Here is a 16,141-nt window from a genome sequence, read left to right as displayed (position 1 = left end):
GTGCCTTCCTTGAGTTAATGAACTAATCACGTAAAAGCTATTGCGAGTATCTGTGAGTTATTTATTTATTTATTTATTTGGTATGTGGGCCTCTCATTGTTGTGGCCTCTCCCATTGCAGAGCACAGGCTCAGGACTCACAGGCTCAGCGGCCATGGCTCACGGGCCCAGCCACTCCGCGGCATGTGGGATCTTTCCGGACCGGGGCATGAACCCATGTCCCCTGCATTGGCAGGCGGACCATCAACCTCTGTGCACCAGGGAAGCCCTCTGTGAGTTATTTTTAATGTTCTTTTCCTCTGTGCCTTTTTGCCCAGTCTCACATTGTTTAATATGAGAAGATGATTTGGATTATTTTCCCTTCTTAAATTCCCTTAAAACACTTACAACTATACATAGGGACATTATCTTCTTATGCCATGAACATTTTAAGGTACACAAGGGCAAAGTAAGGAGTAATCCATTAGAACATTAGGATGCAAGAGTGAAAAGTTAAAAGACTTATTTTTGGCTTAAAAATCCATATTAATTGTTTCCAATTTTTTTTTCAACAGACTATATGAGATATACACTTCAAACAAACATATATCTCAGGAAAAAGTGTGAAAGAACATCTCATCCAATCACATGCCTCTCTGCAAAAAAACGTGCTACAATCCCCACTTTATAGAAGAAACAATTTAAACAGGGTATAAGGACAGCAGAAGCAAGAAGAACTACAATCCTGCAGCCGGTGGAACAAAAACTACATTCACAGAAAGACAGACAAGATGAAAAGGCAGAGGGCTATGTACCAGATGAAAGAACAAGATAAAACCCCAGAAAAAACAACTAAATGAAGTGGAGATAGGCAACCTCCCAGAAAAAGAATTCAGAATAATGATAGTGAAGATGATCCAGGACCTTGGAAAAAGAATGGAGGCAAAGATTGAGATGATGCAAGAAATGTTTAACAAAGACCTAGAAGAATTAAAGAACAAACAAACAGAGATGAAAAATACAATAACTGAAATGAAAACTATACTAGAAGGAATCAATAGCAGAATAACTGAGGCAGAAGAACAGAAAAGTGACCTGGAGGAAAGAATGGTGGATTCACTGCCACAGAACGGAATAAAGAAAAAAGAAAGAAAAGAAATTGAAGACAGCCTAAGAGACCTCTAGGACAACATTAAACGCAATGACATTCGCATTACAGGGGTCCCAAAAGGAAAAGAGAAAGAGAAAGGACCAGAGAAAATATGTGAAGAGATTAAAGTCGAAAACTTCCCTAACATGGGAAAATAAACAGCCAAGCAAGTCCAGGAAGTGCAGAGTCCCATACAGGATAGACCCAAGGAGAAACACGCCGAGACACATAGTAATCAAATTGGCAAAAATTAAAGACAAAGAAAAATTATGGAAAGCAGCAAGGGAAAAACGACAAATAACATACAAGGGAACTCCCATAAGGTTAACAGCTGATTTCTCAGCAGAAACTCTACAAGCCAGAAGGGAGCAGCATGATATACTTAAAGTGATGAAAGGGAAAAAACCTACAACCAGGATTATTCGTCAGCAAGGATCTCATTCAGATTCGATGGAGAAATCAAAAGCTTTACAGAAAAGCAAAAGCTAAGAGAATTCAGCACCACCAAACCAGATCTACAACAAATGCTAAAGGAATTTCTCTAAGTGGGAAACAAAAGAGAAGAAAAGGACCTACAAAAACAAACCCAAGACGATTAAGAAAATGGTCATAGGAACATACATATTGATAATTACCTTAAACGTGAATGGACTAAATGCTCCAACCAAAAGACACAGGCTGCTGAATGGATACAAAAACAAGACCCATATATATGCTGTCTACAAGAGACCCACTTAAAACCTAAGGACACATACAGACTGAAAGTGAGGGGATGGAAAAAGATATTCCATGCAAATGGAATTCAAAAGAAAGCTGGAGTAGCAATACTTGTATCAGATAAAACAGACTTTAAAATAAAGAATGTTACAAGAGACAAGGAACAACACTACATAATGATCAAGGGATCAATCCAAGAAGAAGATATAACAATTATAAAAATATATGCACCCAACATAGGATCACCTCAATACATAAGGCAACTGTTAACAGCTATAAAAGAGGAAATCGACATTAACACAATAATAGTGGGGGACTTTAACACCTCACTTACACCAATGGACAGATCATCCAAACAAAAAATTAATAAGGAAACACGAGCTTTAAATGACACAATAGACCGGGTATATTTACTGATGTTTACAGGACATTCCATCCAAAAACAGCAGATTTCACTTTCTTCTCAAGTGTGTACAGAACATTCTCCAGGAGAGATTACATCTTGGGTCACAATTCAAGTCTCAGTAAATTTAAGAAAACTGAAATCATATCAAGCATATTTTCTGACCACAACACTATGAGATTAGATATCAATTACAGGGAAAAAAACGTGAAAAACACAAACACATGGAAGCTAAATAATACATTACTAAATAACCAAGAGATCACTGAAGAAATCAAAGAGGAAATCAGAAAATACCTAGAGACTAATGACAATGAAAACAAGACGATCCAAAACCTATGCAATGCAGCAAAAGCAGTTCTAAGAGGGAAGGTTATAGCTATACAAGCCTACCTCAAGAAACAAGAAAAATCTCAAATAAACAATCTAACCTTACACCTAAAGGGACTAGAGAAAGAAGAACAAACAAAACACAAAGTTAGCAGAAGGAAAGAAATCATAAATATCAGAGCAGAAATAAATGAAATAAAAACAAAGAAAACAATAGCAAAGAACAATAAAAATAAAAGCTGGTTCTTTGAGAAGATAAACAAAATTGATAAACCATTAGCCAGACTCATCAAGAAAAAGAGGGAGAGGACTCAAATCAATAAAATTAGAAATGGAAAAGGAGAAGTTACAACAGACAATGTAGAAATACAAAGCATCCTAGAGACTACTACAAGCAACTCTATGCCAATAAAATGGACAACCTGGAAGAAATGAACCAATTCTTAGAAAGGTATAACCATCCAAGACTGAACCAGGAGGAAAAAACAAAATATGAACAGACAAAACACAAGTAATGAAATGGAAACAGTGATTAAAAATCTTCCAACAAACAAAAGTCCAGGACCAGATGGCTTCACAGGTGAATTCTATCAATCATTTATAGACGAGCTAACACCCATCTTTCTCAAACTCTTCCAAAAAATTGCAGAGGAAGAAATCCTCTGAAACTCATTCTACGAGGCCACCATCACCATGATACCAACACCAGACAAAGATACTACAAAAAAAGAAAAAAAATTACAGACCAATATCACTGATGAATATACATGCAAACATCCTCAACAAAACACTAGCAAACAGAATGCAACAACACATTAAAAGGGTCATACACCATGATCAAGTGGGATTTATCCCAGGGAAGCAAGCATTCTTCAATGTATGCAAATCAATCAATGTGATAAACCATATTAACAAACTGAAGAAAAAAAACCATATGATCATCTCAATAGATGCAGAAAAAGCTTCTGACAAAATTCAACACCCATTTACGATAAAAACTCTCCAGAGACAGGGCATAGCGGGAACCTACTTCAGCATAATAAAGGCCATATACGACAAACACACAGCAAACATCATTCTCAATGGTGAAAAACTGAAAACATTTCCTGTAAGATCAGGAACAAGACAAGGATGTCCACACTCACCACTATTATTCAACATAGTTTTGGCAGTCCTAGCCACGGCACTCAGAAGAAAAAGAAATAAAAGGAATACAAATTGGAAAAGAAGGAGTAAAACTATCACTGTTTGTAGATGACATGATACTATAAATAGAGAATCCTAAAGATGCCACCAGAAAACTAGCAGAGCTAATCAATGAATTCGGTAATGTTGCAGGATACAAAATTAATGCACAGAAATCTCATGCATTGTTATACACTAATGACGAATAATCTGAAAGAGAAATTATGGAAACACTCCCATCTACCACTGCAACAAAAAGAATAAAATACCTAGGAATAAACCTACCTAGGGAGACAAAAGACCTGCATGTAGAAAACTATAAGATACTAATGAAAGAAATTAAGGATGATACCAACAGATGGAGAGGTATACCATGTTCTTGGATTGGAAGAATCAATATTGTGAAAATGACTATACTAACCAAAGCAATCTACAGATCCAGTGTAAACCCTATCAAATTATCAATGGCATTTTTTATGGAACTAGAACAAAAAATCTTAAAATTTGTATGGAGACACAAAAGACCCCAAATAGCCAAAGCAGTCTTGAGGGGAAATAATGGAGCTGGAGGAATCAGACTCCCTGACTTCTGACTATACTACAAAGCTACAGTAATCAATACAATATGGTACTGGCACAAAAACAGAAACATAGATCAATGGAACAAGATAGAAAGCCCAGCGATAAACCCACACACCTATGGTCAACTAATGTATGACAAAGGAGGCAAGGATATACAATGGAGAAAAGACAGTCTCTTCAATAAGTGTTGCTGGGAAAACTGGACAGCTACACGTAAAAGTATGAAATTACAACACCCCCTAACACCATACACAAAAATAAACTCAAAAGGGATTAGAGACCTAAATTTAAGACCGGACACTATTAAACCTTTAGAGGAAAACATAGGAAGAACATTCTTTGACATAAATCACAGCAAGATGTTTTTTGACCCACGTCCTAGAGTAATGCAAATAAAAGCAAAAATAAACAAATGGGACCTAATGAAACTTCAAAGCTTTTGCACAGCAAAGGAAACCACAAACAAGACGAAAAGACAGCCCTCAGACTGGGAGAAATATTTGGAAATGAATCAACGGACAAAGGATAAATCTCCAAAATATATAAACAGCTCATGCAGCTCAATATTAAAAAAACAAACAACCCAATCCAAAAATGGGTAGAAGACCTAAATAGACATTTCTCTAAAGAAGACATACAGATGGCAAAGAAGCACATGAAAAGCTGCTCAACATCACTAATTATTAGAGAAATGCAAATCAAAACTACAATGAAGTATCACCTCACACCAGTTCGAATGGGCATCATCAGAAAATCTACAAACAACAAATGCTGGAGAGGGTGTGGAGAAAAGGGAACCCTCTTTCACTGTTAATGAGAATGTAAATTGATACAGCCACTATGGAGAACAGTATGGAGGTTCCTTAAAAAACTAAAAATAGTATTACCATATGATCCAGCAATCCCACTACTGGGCATATACCCAGAGAAAACCATAATTCAAAAAGACACATGCACCCCAATGTTCATTGCAGCACTATTTACAATAGCGAGGTCATGGAAGGCAACCTATATGCCCATTGACAGATGAATGGATAAAGATGTGGTACATATATACAATGAAATATTACTCAGACATAAAAAGGAACCAAATTGGGTCATTTTTTGAGACGTGGATGGATCTAGAGACTGTCATACAGAGTGAAGTAAGTCAGAAAGAGAAAAACAAATATTGTACATTAACGCATATATGTGGAACCTAGATAAACGTACAGATGAAGCGGTTTGCAGGGCAGAAATTGAGACAGAGACATAGAGAACAAACGTATGGACATCAAGGGGGGAAGCGGTGGGCGTTGGGGTTGGTGGTGCGATGAATTGTGAGATTGAGATTGACATGTATACACTGATGTGTATAAAATTGATGGCTAATAACATCCTGCTGTATAAAAAAATAAATAAAATTCAAAAAAATAAACAGGGTATGAAATGATAAAAGTGATTTTTTTAATTTAAAAGAAAAATTCACTATAATACCGGAAAAAAGTATCTTTCTTTAAGTTGACAAATGACCATTGGTCTGTACAAAAAGAATAGAGATACTCTCCCAGACCAAATGAGATGTCTTCCAAAATGTATATCTATACATTTGTATATATTCACACAAATGTGTATTCGTAAATTCATTATTTTTTGAGGCAAGTAAAGTTTTTTTCCCACAGAACTGATGTGATATATAACCTGGATGCTTCAGATGTTCAAAAAACTGCATAAGTCATATTCAAACCAAATATAAATAATAGGACTATCTTTTCTCTGACCCTTTCTGTAACCAGATCTAAGCCCACAGCAGGGGCTAAGAAGGAGCTTAGAAACTGAGCTATTAGGAAGGAGTGACTGGAATCTATGGCAGTTTGGTGCCTACTGGGGCAAAGGAAGCAGGCTCTACTTGCAAGGTAGGCAGATGGAGATTCAGAATCAGGCCAAGGGGGACACTGACTACAGGTGCTTGGCTCAGATGCATAATCATCCCAGGTGCTTATGAATGACTCATCTAAAGAGAACTGCACTGGACACAGTGGAAGTGGCTTAGCAGCAGAGGGTGGGGCTGGCAGGTATTCAGAAGGTTTAAACTGCAAAACTTCCAATGCAAGAACATGGTATATCTCTTCATCTGTTTGTATCCTCTTTAATTTCTATTTCTTTCATCAGTGTCTCATAGTTTTCTGCATACAGGTCTTTTGTCTCCTTAGGTAGGTTTATTCCTAAGTATTTTATTCTTTTTGTTACAATGGTAAATGGGTGTGTTTCCTTAACTTCTCTTTCTGATTTTTCATGACTAGTGTATAGGAATGCACGAGATTTTTGTGCATTAATTTTGTATCCTGCAACTTTACCAAATTCATTGATTAGCTCGAGTAGTTTTCTGGTAACATCTTTAGTTTTCTCTATGTATAGTATCATGTCACCTGCAAACAGTGACAGTTTTACTTCTTCTTTTCTGATTTGGATTCCTTTTATTTCTTTTTCTCCTCTGATTGCTGTGGCTGAAACTTCCAAAACGATGCTGAATAGGAGTGGTGAGAGTGGGCAACCTTGTCTTGTTCCTGATCTTAGTGGAAATGGTTTCAGTTTTTCACCATTGAGAAAGATGTTGGCTGTGGGTTTGTCATATATGGCCTTTATGATGTTGAGGTAAGTTCCCTCTATGTCTACTTTCTGGAGAGTTTTTATCATAAATGGGTGTTGAATTTTGCCAAAAGCTTTTCTGCATCTATTGAGATGATCATATTGTTTTTCTCCTTCAATTTGTTAATATGGAGAGATATACCATGCTCTTGGATTGAAAGAATCAACATTGTGAAAATGACTATACTGCCCATAGCAATGTACAGATTCAATGCAATTCCTATCAAACTACCAATGGCATTTTTCACAGAACTAGAATAGAAAATTGCACAATTTGTATGGAAACACAAAAGACCCCGAATAGCCAAAGCAATCTTGGGAAAGAAAAACGGAGCTGGAGGAATAAGGCTCCCATACTTCAGACTATATTATAAGCTACAGTAATCAAGACAGTATGATAAAGGCAGAAAAACAGAAATATAGATCAATGGAACAAGATAGAAAGCCCAGACATAAACTCACACACATATGGTCACCTTATCTTTGATAAAGGAGGCAAGAATATACAATGGAGAAAAGACAGCTTCTTCGATAAGTGGTGCTGGGAAAACTGGACAGCTACATGTAAAATAAATAAAATTAGAACACTCCCTAACACCATACACAAAAACAAACTCAAAATGGATTAAAGACCTAAATGTAAGACCAGACACTACCAAACTCTTAGAGGAAAACATAGGCAGAACACTCTATGACATAAATCACAGCAAGATCCTTTTTGACCCACCTTCTAGAGAAATGGAAATAAAAACAAACAAATGGGACCTAATGAAACTTAAAAACTTTTGCACAGCAAAGGACACCATAAGCAAGATGAAAAGACAACCCTCAGAATAGGAGAAATGGGAGAAATTTGTGTCCTTTAGGTAATATTTGCAAACGAAGCAACTGACAAAGGATTAATCTCCAAAATATACAAGCAGCTTATGCAGCTCAATATCAAAAAAACAAACAACCCAATCCAAAAATGGGCAGAAGACCTAAATAGACATTTCTCTAAAGAATATATACAGATTGCCAACAAACACATGAAAGGATGCTCAACATCGCCAATCATTAGAGAAATACAAATCAAAACTACAATGAGGTATCACCTCACACTGGTCAGAATGGCCATCATCAGAAAATCTACAAACAATAAATGCTGGAGAAGGTGTGGAGAAAAGGGAACCCTCTTGCACTGTTGGTGGGAATGTAAATTGATACAGCCACTATGGAGAACAGTATGGAGGTTCCTTAAAAAACTAAAAATAGAGCTACCATATTACCCAGCAACCCCACTATTGGGCATATACCCTGAGAAAACCATAATTCAAAAAGCAACATACACCACCATGTTCATTGCAGCACTATTTACAATAGCCAGGCCATGGAAGCAACCTAAGTGTCCATCGACAGGTGAATGGATAAAGAAGATGTGGCACATATACACAATGGAATATTAATCAGCCATAGAAAGAAACAAAATTGAGTTATTTGTAGTGAGGTGGATGGACCTAGAGTCTGTCATACAGAGTGAAGTAAGTCAGAAAGAGAAAAACAAATACCATATGCTAACACATATATATGGAATCTAAAAAAAAAAAAAAAAAATGGTTATGAAGAACCTAGGGGCAGGACAGGAATAAAAACCCAGAGGTAGAGAATGGACTTGAGGACATGGGGAGGGGGAAGGGTAAGCTGGGGCAAAGTGAGAGAGTGGCATGGACATATATACACTACCAAATATAAAATAGATAGCTAATGGGAAGCAGCCATAGAGCACAGGGAGATCAGCTCGGTGCTTTGTGACCACCTAGAGGGGTGGGATAGGGAGGGTGGGAGGGAGAGGCAAGAGGGAGGAGATATGGTGTTATATGTATAGATATAGCTGATTCACTTTGTTATACAGCAGCAACTAACATGACATTATAAAGCAATTATACTCCGGTAAAGATGTTAAAAAAAAAAAAAAAAAAAAACAACTGCAAACCTATATGTTTTTGTATATAGGGCCTCACTATCCAGTCAAAAAATTAAAGTCATAGCTCCAATAATGACAACTGATAAAGTAAATGTCCTACAACTTTCTATTTTTAAAATGGCATATTCAGTATGAAAACACAGTGACAAAGTGGCAAGTATGTTCAAATAAAAGACATTATTTTCTGTACCAACTGAAGACCCAGAGCACGAAAATCTTTTCTGTAAAAGTACAAACCTTTACTAGCTTTGTCCAAATGTTCCAAATCATTCACAAAATTGAGGATATCAGGGTAGTTTTCTTCACATATTTGCACAAGAAAATGTAGTAGTGTTGTTTTCTGATCTGCTGATTTTGTGTCCTTTAGCTAAACAGAATGAGAGGGAGAAAAAATACAGAGTCAAAAATATGTTGATAGTCTACTTAAATAATGTTAATACTGTTTTTTACAGATAAGAAATAAATGAGCTGTAAAATTAGTTAATGCTATTTTTGAAAAGCCACTATTTAAACACTTGAAAAGCTACTCTTCATATACTGTTGTTTGGTCTAAGTCATTAATATTTACTGTAAAGAAGGAATAAGCTTAATTCAATCTAGTATGCAATGTTTCATGGGGAAAAAAAAATATGGTGAAATGCCCAGGAAAACAGGACAACCTGGGAACGTATATAATATCAACACTTAAAACAATCCCACATGCTTGCTCATTTTTTCATTTGGCACAGATTTATAGAATGCCTACTAGGTACGGCAGGAGTCAGAGACGCAACACCAGTAAGTCATTCCTCAAGAAGCCATTTAGTGGGGGCGGGGGGGAAACCCCAGAAAATATGCATTTCCCCTGTGTGACAAAGAGTATAGTAAAAATAATCATACAGTATGCCTAGGAGGACAGGGCACCTGAACTGAACACCAGCAGGCAGGAAGTTGTATGGGTTGAGGAAGGGAAGGAAAAAACTCAAAGGCACAGTTTGAAAAAGACCGTAGATGAGGAAGAAAGTGGCACTTTAGAGGAGTCCAAGTGACTCCAAAATAAAAGTACATGTTGCGGGGAGGGGGAAGTAGGGAGAGTAGAAAGAAATATGAGGAGAAGGCCAGAAAATTAAAAGAAAGGCAGACCATGCTATGGATATAGGATTCTGATCCCTAAGAACTGGGAAGTTTTAAACTAGATGAGAGCTAATCAGACGTACATTTTAGAAAGCTCCTTGTAGCACAGTGTGGATAAAAGATTAGAGCAAGGGTAAAAACAGAGCAGGAAGAATAATTTTAAAAGCTGTAGCAATAATCCAGGCAGGGAAGGAAAACAGCCTTGAGATGAGGTAATGCCTTAGGCATGAGATAATGGGACAGGGTGGGCATGGAAACCCACATGATGACATCTATTGAAACGGGACAGAAAGAATGAGAAAAAGATTTGGGTGGGGTGGAGAAAAAAGAATTGTTTCAGTTTGGGACAAGTGAACTTGAAGTTTTTGAATAACATCTAAGTGGAGACGCTGGGAAAGGATATAGATATATATAGGTGTAGAACAGTGTTCTCAACCTTTATTTCATTATTGCTGGCTAAGTTTTTTTAGGCGTATTTTTCCGAATTATTTGCACCTATGAAATTTTAAAATGATGCATATACTGTATACCTGTTTATGTACTGCATGTACATCTGTGCTTTACACATAAAAACAGAGGCAGATAGGAAAGATATTTTTGCTCCCCGAGAACCAATTTTCCATCCCTTGAGGGTGATAAACTGTAGAGAATACATAGTGAGAACTTATTCTAGGATTACCGGTTTGTGAGCTCTTAGCCTCCAAAGCTAAAACGTTGACCAAATAAACACAAATAAGTACACAGCATAAAAGAAAGGAGAACAGAGGCTTGAAGAGAAGGCCAGGATGGACCAATCCTAATCTGAAAAGGCCGAGGAATGAATTAGAAGGGAGAAAGGCTAGGCTACAACCTAGGTACAAATAGAGGTCAGCTTAGCTTTTGTGAGTGATGGGGGTAGGGGGTGTTGGGTGTGAACACAGGGCAAATACATAATCTGATAGTGTTCCCTACAAATGAGTAATCATCCAGATCAGATACACATATAAGGGGAGAAAAAATCACTCTTTTCACACCAGGATTTAATTTAGAGTTGGAAATTCTTGGTATACTTAACTGTGCACAACCTTATTGCTTCCTTTCCAACAATTTCCTACCTTAAAATAAGTGTATACACACACATACACATATATATCCATATGCATTTTTTTCAAACTCTATGTCACTAAGTATTATATCACTATCAGAAAAATATCAAATGAAAGTTACTATCTGATTGTGGCAGAAGGAGATATTCTGTGCCATCACAAATATTAACACACATGACTTATTAATGCATAAACTATCTTGTCCCTGGAAACACAGAGCTACCCTACTATAGACAGCCAGGCTTTCACATGATTACTCTTATAACAGTTCAAATGCTGCACTGGCCTATTCGGCATGCAAACCATTCAGCAGCAATTGTTCCTGGCACTTTAAAAACTGACTGATATGAACAGAGTCCATTATTTGATGCCTCTTAAAAGGAACATAAATCACAACATTCATCTAAGTGTTCTGAAAAATTATTCCTCAAAAACTGACTCTGATCACTAGCTAGACTGATTGCCACTAACGTGTGAACGACCAGCTAAAACATAACACTAAAACTGGCCTTTAACTAGCTATGTCACCTTGGGCAAGTTACTGGACCTCAGATTCACATAAATAAAGTGAGAATATGGAACTGGACAGGAAAAGGAAACTCTAAATTCACTTTCCACTCCAAAAATATTAAATATACTTTACAGTGGACTTGTGTTAGTAGACATTGCAAAATCTATTTTCAAAAAATACTAGAATAAAAATGAAGAAACCTAGTTATAATCTCAGTCCAAAAGTTATTTTTGCATGCTTGGGTCAGTTAAAATCTTTCGGTTTCAGCTTTCACATACACTGAGAATGTTAATCCGATTTATAAAAGTTACCTGTCAACTCTACAATTTCATTCGTACTATCATCTTTAATGGATAAGGCTAGGGTAAAAGTAGCAAACTTTCACAAATACAATAGTTTTCCCTGGTACAACCATCAGTCAGTATAAAAACTGTCCTTTGATTTTAATTTTGCTATTTTTTTTAAAGCACTCTAATGGTTAACTCTTCTGTTCCCCCACCTCCCTCTTTATAGCAATGACTAGAGAACACCGTTCCTTCGGTGGATTCCCAGTTCCTGACTGTCACCAATTTACACCTTTCTTATCATGCTCCGTTCATGTGAAACTAGACACATGTCCTGTGTGGAATGCTGATTAAGACAAGCACCTGGAAAGAGCTTTCCAGGGCTATTTGTGATATAGCTAAATGGCCAGCAATTGCTAGGATTAATATATCAAGAAATCTCTATGATCCAACAATAAGCAACTGGATCAATCTTGATCTTTATTCATGAGCAATAAGAATTCAGAATTAGAATTCTATAACCTATATAACATCTACCAATTTAATAAATGTTAAGGATGCAGGTCAAACACAGATTCAAATATTTAGAGACAATCATAAAGCTAAACACTAACTTATGGAGGAGGTTGCTAGCCTGGCTGTACTATTGAAAACATCAACTGGTTAGCAACTCACATACTGGTCACAGTCTAATATTTAAAATATACTCACTGAATAATAAATAGAAGTCTCCCATCCCTCCAGAACAGAATCTATATTTAACAACCAGGAGACTTAAAAAAAAAAACACTCAAATTCCCAAATAAATAAATCTGAAAATATACCTAATAAAAGATAAGAAGTTAAGAAACACAGAGAGTGACTATTTGTTGACAATGCACGGTTACTTACAAACTACTAGTTGCTCTAAATTCCAGGACAGAGGTTCTTCATTCAGTTCCTAACGTTCTCAGGAAAAACTGCACAGTGCTGGGAAGGTATTCTTCCTGCCTCAATTACTCTATTCCCTTCCTTCCTTCCTTCCTTCCCCCAAATCACTTTAAAAAAAAAAAAAAAAAACCCAAAACAAAAACCAAACAAAAAAACCCTCCCAGAAAGCACATGAAAATATATGAAAGCAGAGCAAAATATATTTATCACAGTCTTCATTTACTTGCTCAATATTTTTTCACCTTTTGATAAACATTAACAACAAAAAGGGCACACTCTATTTCTACTAATTATTCATAACATACATAATCAGCGATTGAGCTAGAACAAGGAAAGCTTGAGAGATGGTGCTAATTTTGTTGAAGAGAAAAAACAACTTGAGCATACTCTGTAGTGCTAACTCTTGGAAAGAAAATGAAGCTAAAATATCTGGCTTAAAAATTTATTCTTAAGTTTAAAAAATATGCTTTTTAAAAATTTTCACCGACATTGCTTGACAGGATTCCTTTGGTATCACTGTCAAGAGATTTATCTTACTGATGAGTAATCGTCACTGTTAAGGAGAATTTCTTGTTTATATATTGTTTCTTTAAGGAACATTTAATGTGGCATAGATGTCAAATAAACAAAAAGATGGATGGAGTTTCTTCAACCGCTCTTTTCATTCTAGACAAAATAATGTTAAAAGCAGATCCTGTAATAAATCATGGCCTAGTTGTCAGTCTGGATAGAACTCCTTTGTAGCTACAATGCAAGGTTTGGGAATATTTTTAAGCTATTCAGCACGAACTTGGATGACATTTAAAGAAAATTCCATTGTTTTAGTGACAAGAAAGAAAATTCCTAAAATAAAAACTAAGTATCGTCTTGGTGATTTTCAGAATCCAAAGAACTACAACCCCTTACACTCTGAATAATAAAACTTTATCTTAAGAATATTGTTAAACTAGTAGCTGTTCCCCATTATCATGTTCCTATACTTCAATTACGTTATCCAGACAGCACTGACTCTTTGGATGTTGTAGACATTGCTGAACACCAGAAAAATGACAAAATTATGAGGGTCTGTAATGGCTCCATGAACATTCTAGAAGACCCTACCTTGTAAACAGTATGAATGCTGAGGACAACAGCAGCCACTCTTATTTGTGTGGCACTTCCTAAGAGACAGGGATTGGCCAAATAATACAAACTTGTTAAGTGCTTGAAACACACACCATCCTTATGAGGAAGGAACTGGTACTAAGAGGGCAAAAGAGATGTGAAACATCATGTAGCATACCCCAGATCACATAGCTACTATCCAGTAGAGCCAAGATTTATTTGAACCCACTTCTGTGTGAATCCAAAGCTCTTAACCACTATAAAATGCAGTTCCTCTACAAAATCTTTATTTAATATAGATTATTATGCATCAAAAGAAACAAAATTCTCAAAAACACAGTGGATAAAAATAGTAGTAAAACAGTAAAATAGTGTTCATTAATGCAATTTAAAACACTGAAGCCCTATAACCTGCTAATTCTAGCCTGGAAAGCCTCTACACCCCTATCCTGAGGTCACTTCTAGTTCTAAAAGCATGGCATTCTTTCTATTGTTTTATCTATACAATTAATAAAATGCTACCTGAATCTTACCTCAAATGCAAAGTCTTTCCATATTGCTAATAGATCAGAGCTCACAAAATATGATAAAAATATGGTTGAATGACACTGTAAAGTTTCATCTTTAACAGACCCAACCAAGTATATCTACTAACATCATACTCCATCTTAAATCATTTGCAGAATAAGGTGCTTTGTATATGTTTGAAACATCTCTAAGTGTAAGTTACATGTATCCACATGAAAATGGATGTGTGAATATGAACTGCCAAAGAATATATCATAATTGCTCAGATATGAAGCTCAAAAAGTCAATGCGTAGGTTCAAATTCACTAGTGAAACCAACTACAACTATAGAATGAACTGTTTCCTGATATATATAAATACATTTTTAAAAATCAATCATTGTGCTGATTAAATTTTTAAAAATACTGTGTATCCCTCCAAAATGAATGGAAATTTAAAATCTTAACATAAATTAAACAATATGCTTTGCATCATCTATGTCACTGCCGTCACTATTAATACCTATAATAAAACTTTCATAGTGATTTTAAAGATAGGTAGCGATAAACTAATATTAGGTAAAATAGATATTAGATAAATTTATAGCATTCACATATTAAAAAACATATTTATTGCTTAGTTTTCATTTTAAAATGATGAGAGTTGAAACATTAAATAAGGAAGAAAATGCTTTAAATGATGTCAGCTTCTATAATTAAACTGACTTCTACTATATCTCCATAGACACACTATCTCTGAATTATATTTTAAACATATTTCTCTTGGATTTCAGTGAGCACTTCAGCATGAAAAGCATTTTTGCATTTTAGTAAAATTTTATCTTGTTGCATTATTATATTGTTCAATGTTCTATTATTTACACTATTCCCTTATTTCACAAGAGATTTAAAATAGCTCAGTGTTCTTTAGTTAATATAAATGGCTCAAATACATTAATTTTAAATTAAATGGTTTTTATACTTCTTAATTTTTTTAATTAACAGACTTTATATTCTAGAGCAGTTTCACTTTAGGACAAATAGAGCAGAAAAGACAGATTCCCATATACTCTCCCCTCCACATACACAAATTCCCCTATCAGTAACATTTTGCATTAATGTGTTACATTTGTTAAAATTTATGTACCTTTATTGATGATATTGATACATTATTATTAATTATTAACCTCCGTTTACTTTTGGGTTCACTCTGTGTTCTAAAGTTGTATGGGTTTTGCCAAATGCATAATGTCACGTATCTACCATTACTGAGTCATAGGGCATAGTTTCAACATCCTGAAAAATCCCGTCCTCCACCTATTCATCTCTTCCCTCTTCCCCCTCCCCCCAAACCTCCAGAAACCACTGAATTTTTTACTATCTCTATAATTTTGTCCTTTCCAGAATGTCATATAGTTGGAATCAGAGTATGGAGGCTTTTCAGATTGGCTTCTTTCACTTAGTATTATGCATTTCTCCATGTCTTTTCTTGGTTTAAGAGATTTTCTTTTTATGACTGATTTAATAGTCTATTGCAGGGGTCCCCAACGCTCAGGCCACAGACCAGTATGGGTCCACAGCCTGTTAGGAACCTGGCCGCACAGCAGGAGGTGAGCAGCAGGGAGGTGAGCAAGCGAAGCTTCATCTGCCACCCCCTGTCGTTCCCCATCGC

General features: G+C 35.9%; 1 protein-coding gene across 3 annotated transcripts in view; it reads right to left on the bottom strand.

The window, feature by feature from the left end:
* The window catches only part of DIAPH3 (diaphanous related formin 3), a 551,502-nt gene that overhangs the window by 227,847 nt on the left and 307,514 nt on the right, over nucleotides 1–16,141 (bottom strand). For all 3 annotated transcript variants that reach the window (XM_067713991.1, XM_067713992.1, XM_067713993.1), the window contains one exon: nucleotides 9,174–9,303. In XM_067713991.1, coding sequence (XP_067570092.1) covers nucleotides 9,174–9,303 — 130 coding nt within the window. The remainder of the gene's footprint in view (nucleotides 1–9,173; nucleotides 9,304–16,141) is intronic.

This window comes from Pseudorca crassidens, chromosome 18, assembly GCF_039906515.1.
Source record: "Pseudorca crassidens isolate mPseCra1 chromosome 18, mPseCra1.hap1, whole genome shotgun sequence".
Classification (NCBI taxonomy): Eukaryota; Metazoa; Chordata; class Mammalia; order Artiodactyla; family Delphinidae; genus Pseudorca; species Pseudorca crassidens.
This window is presented reverse-complemented; position numbering and strand designations above follow the sequence as displayed.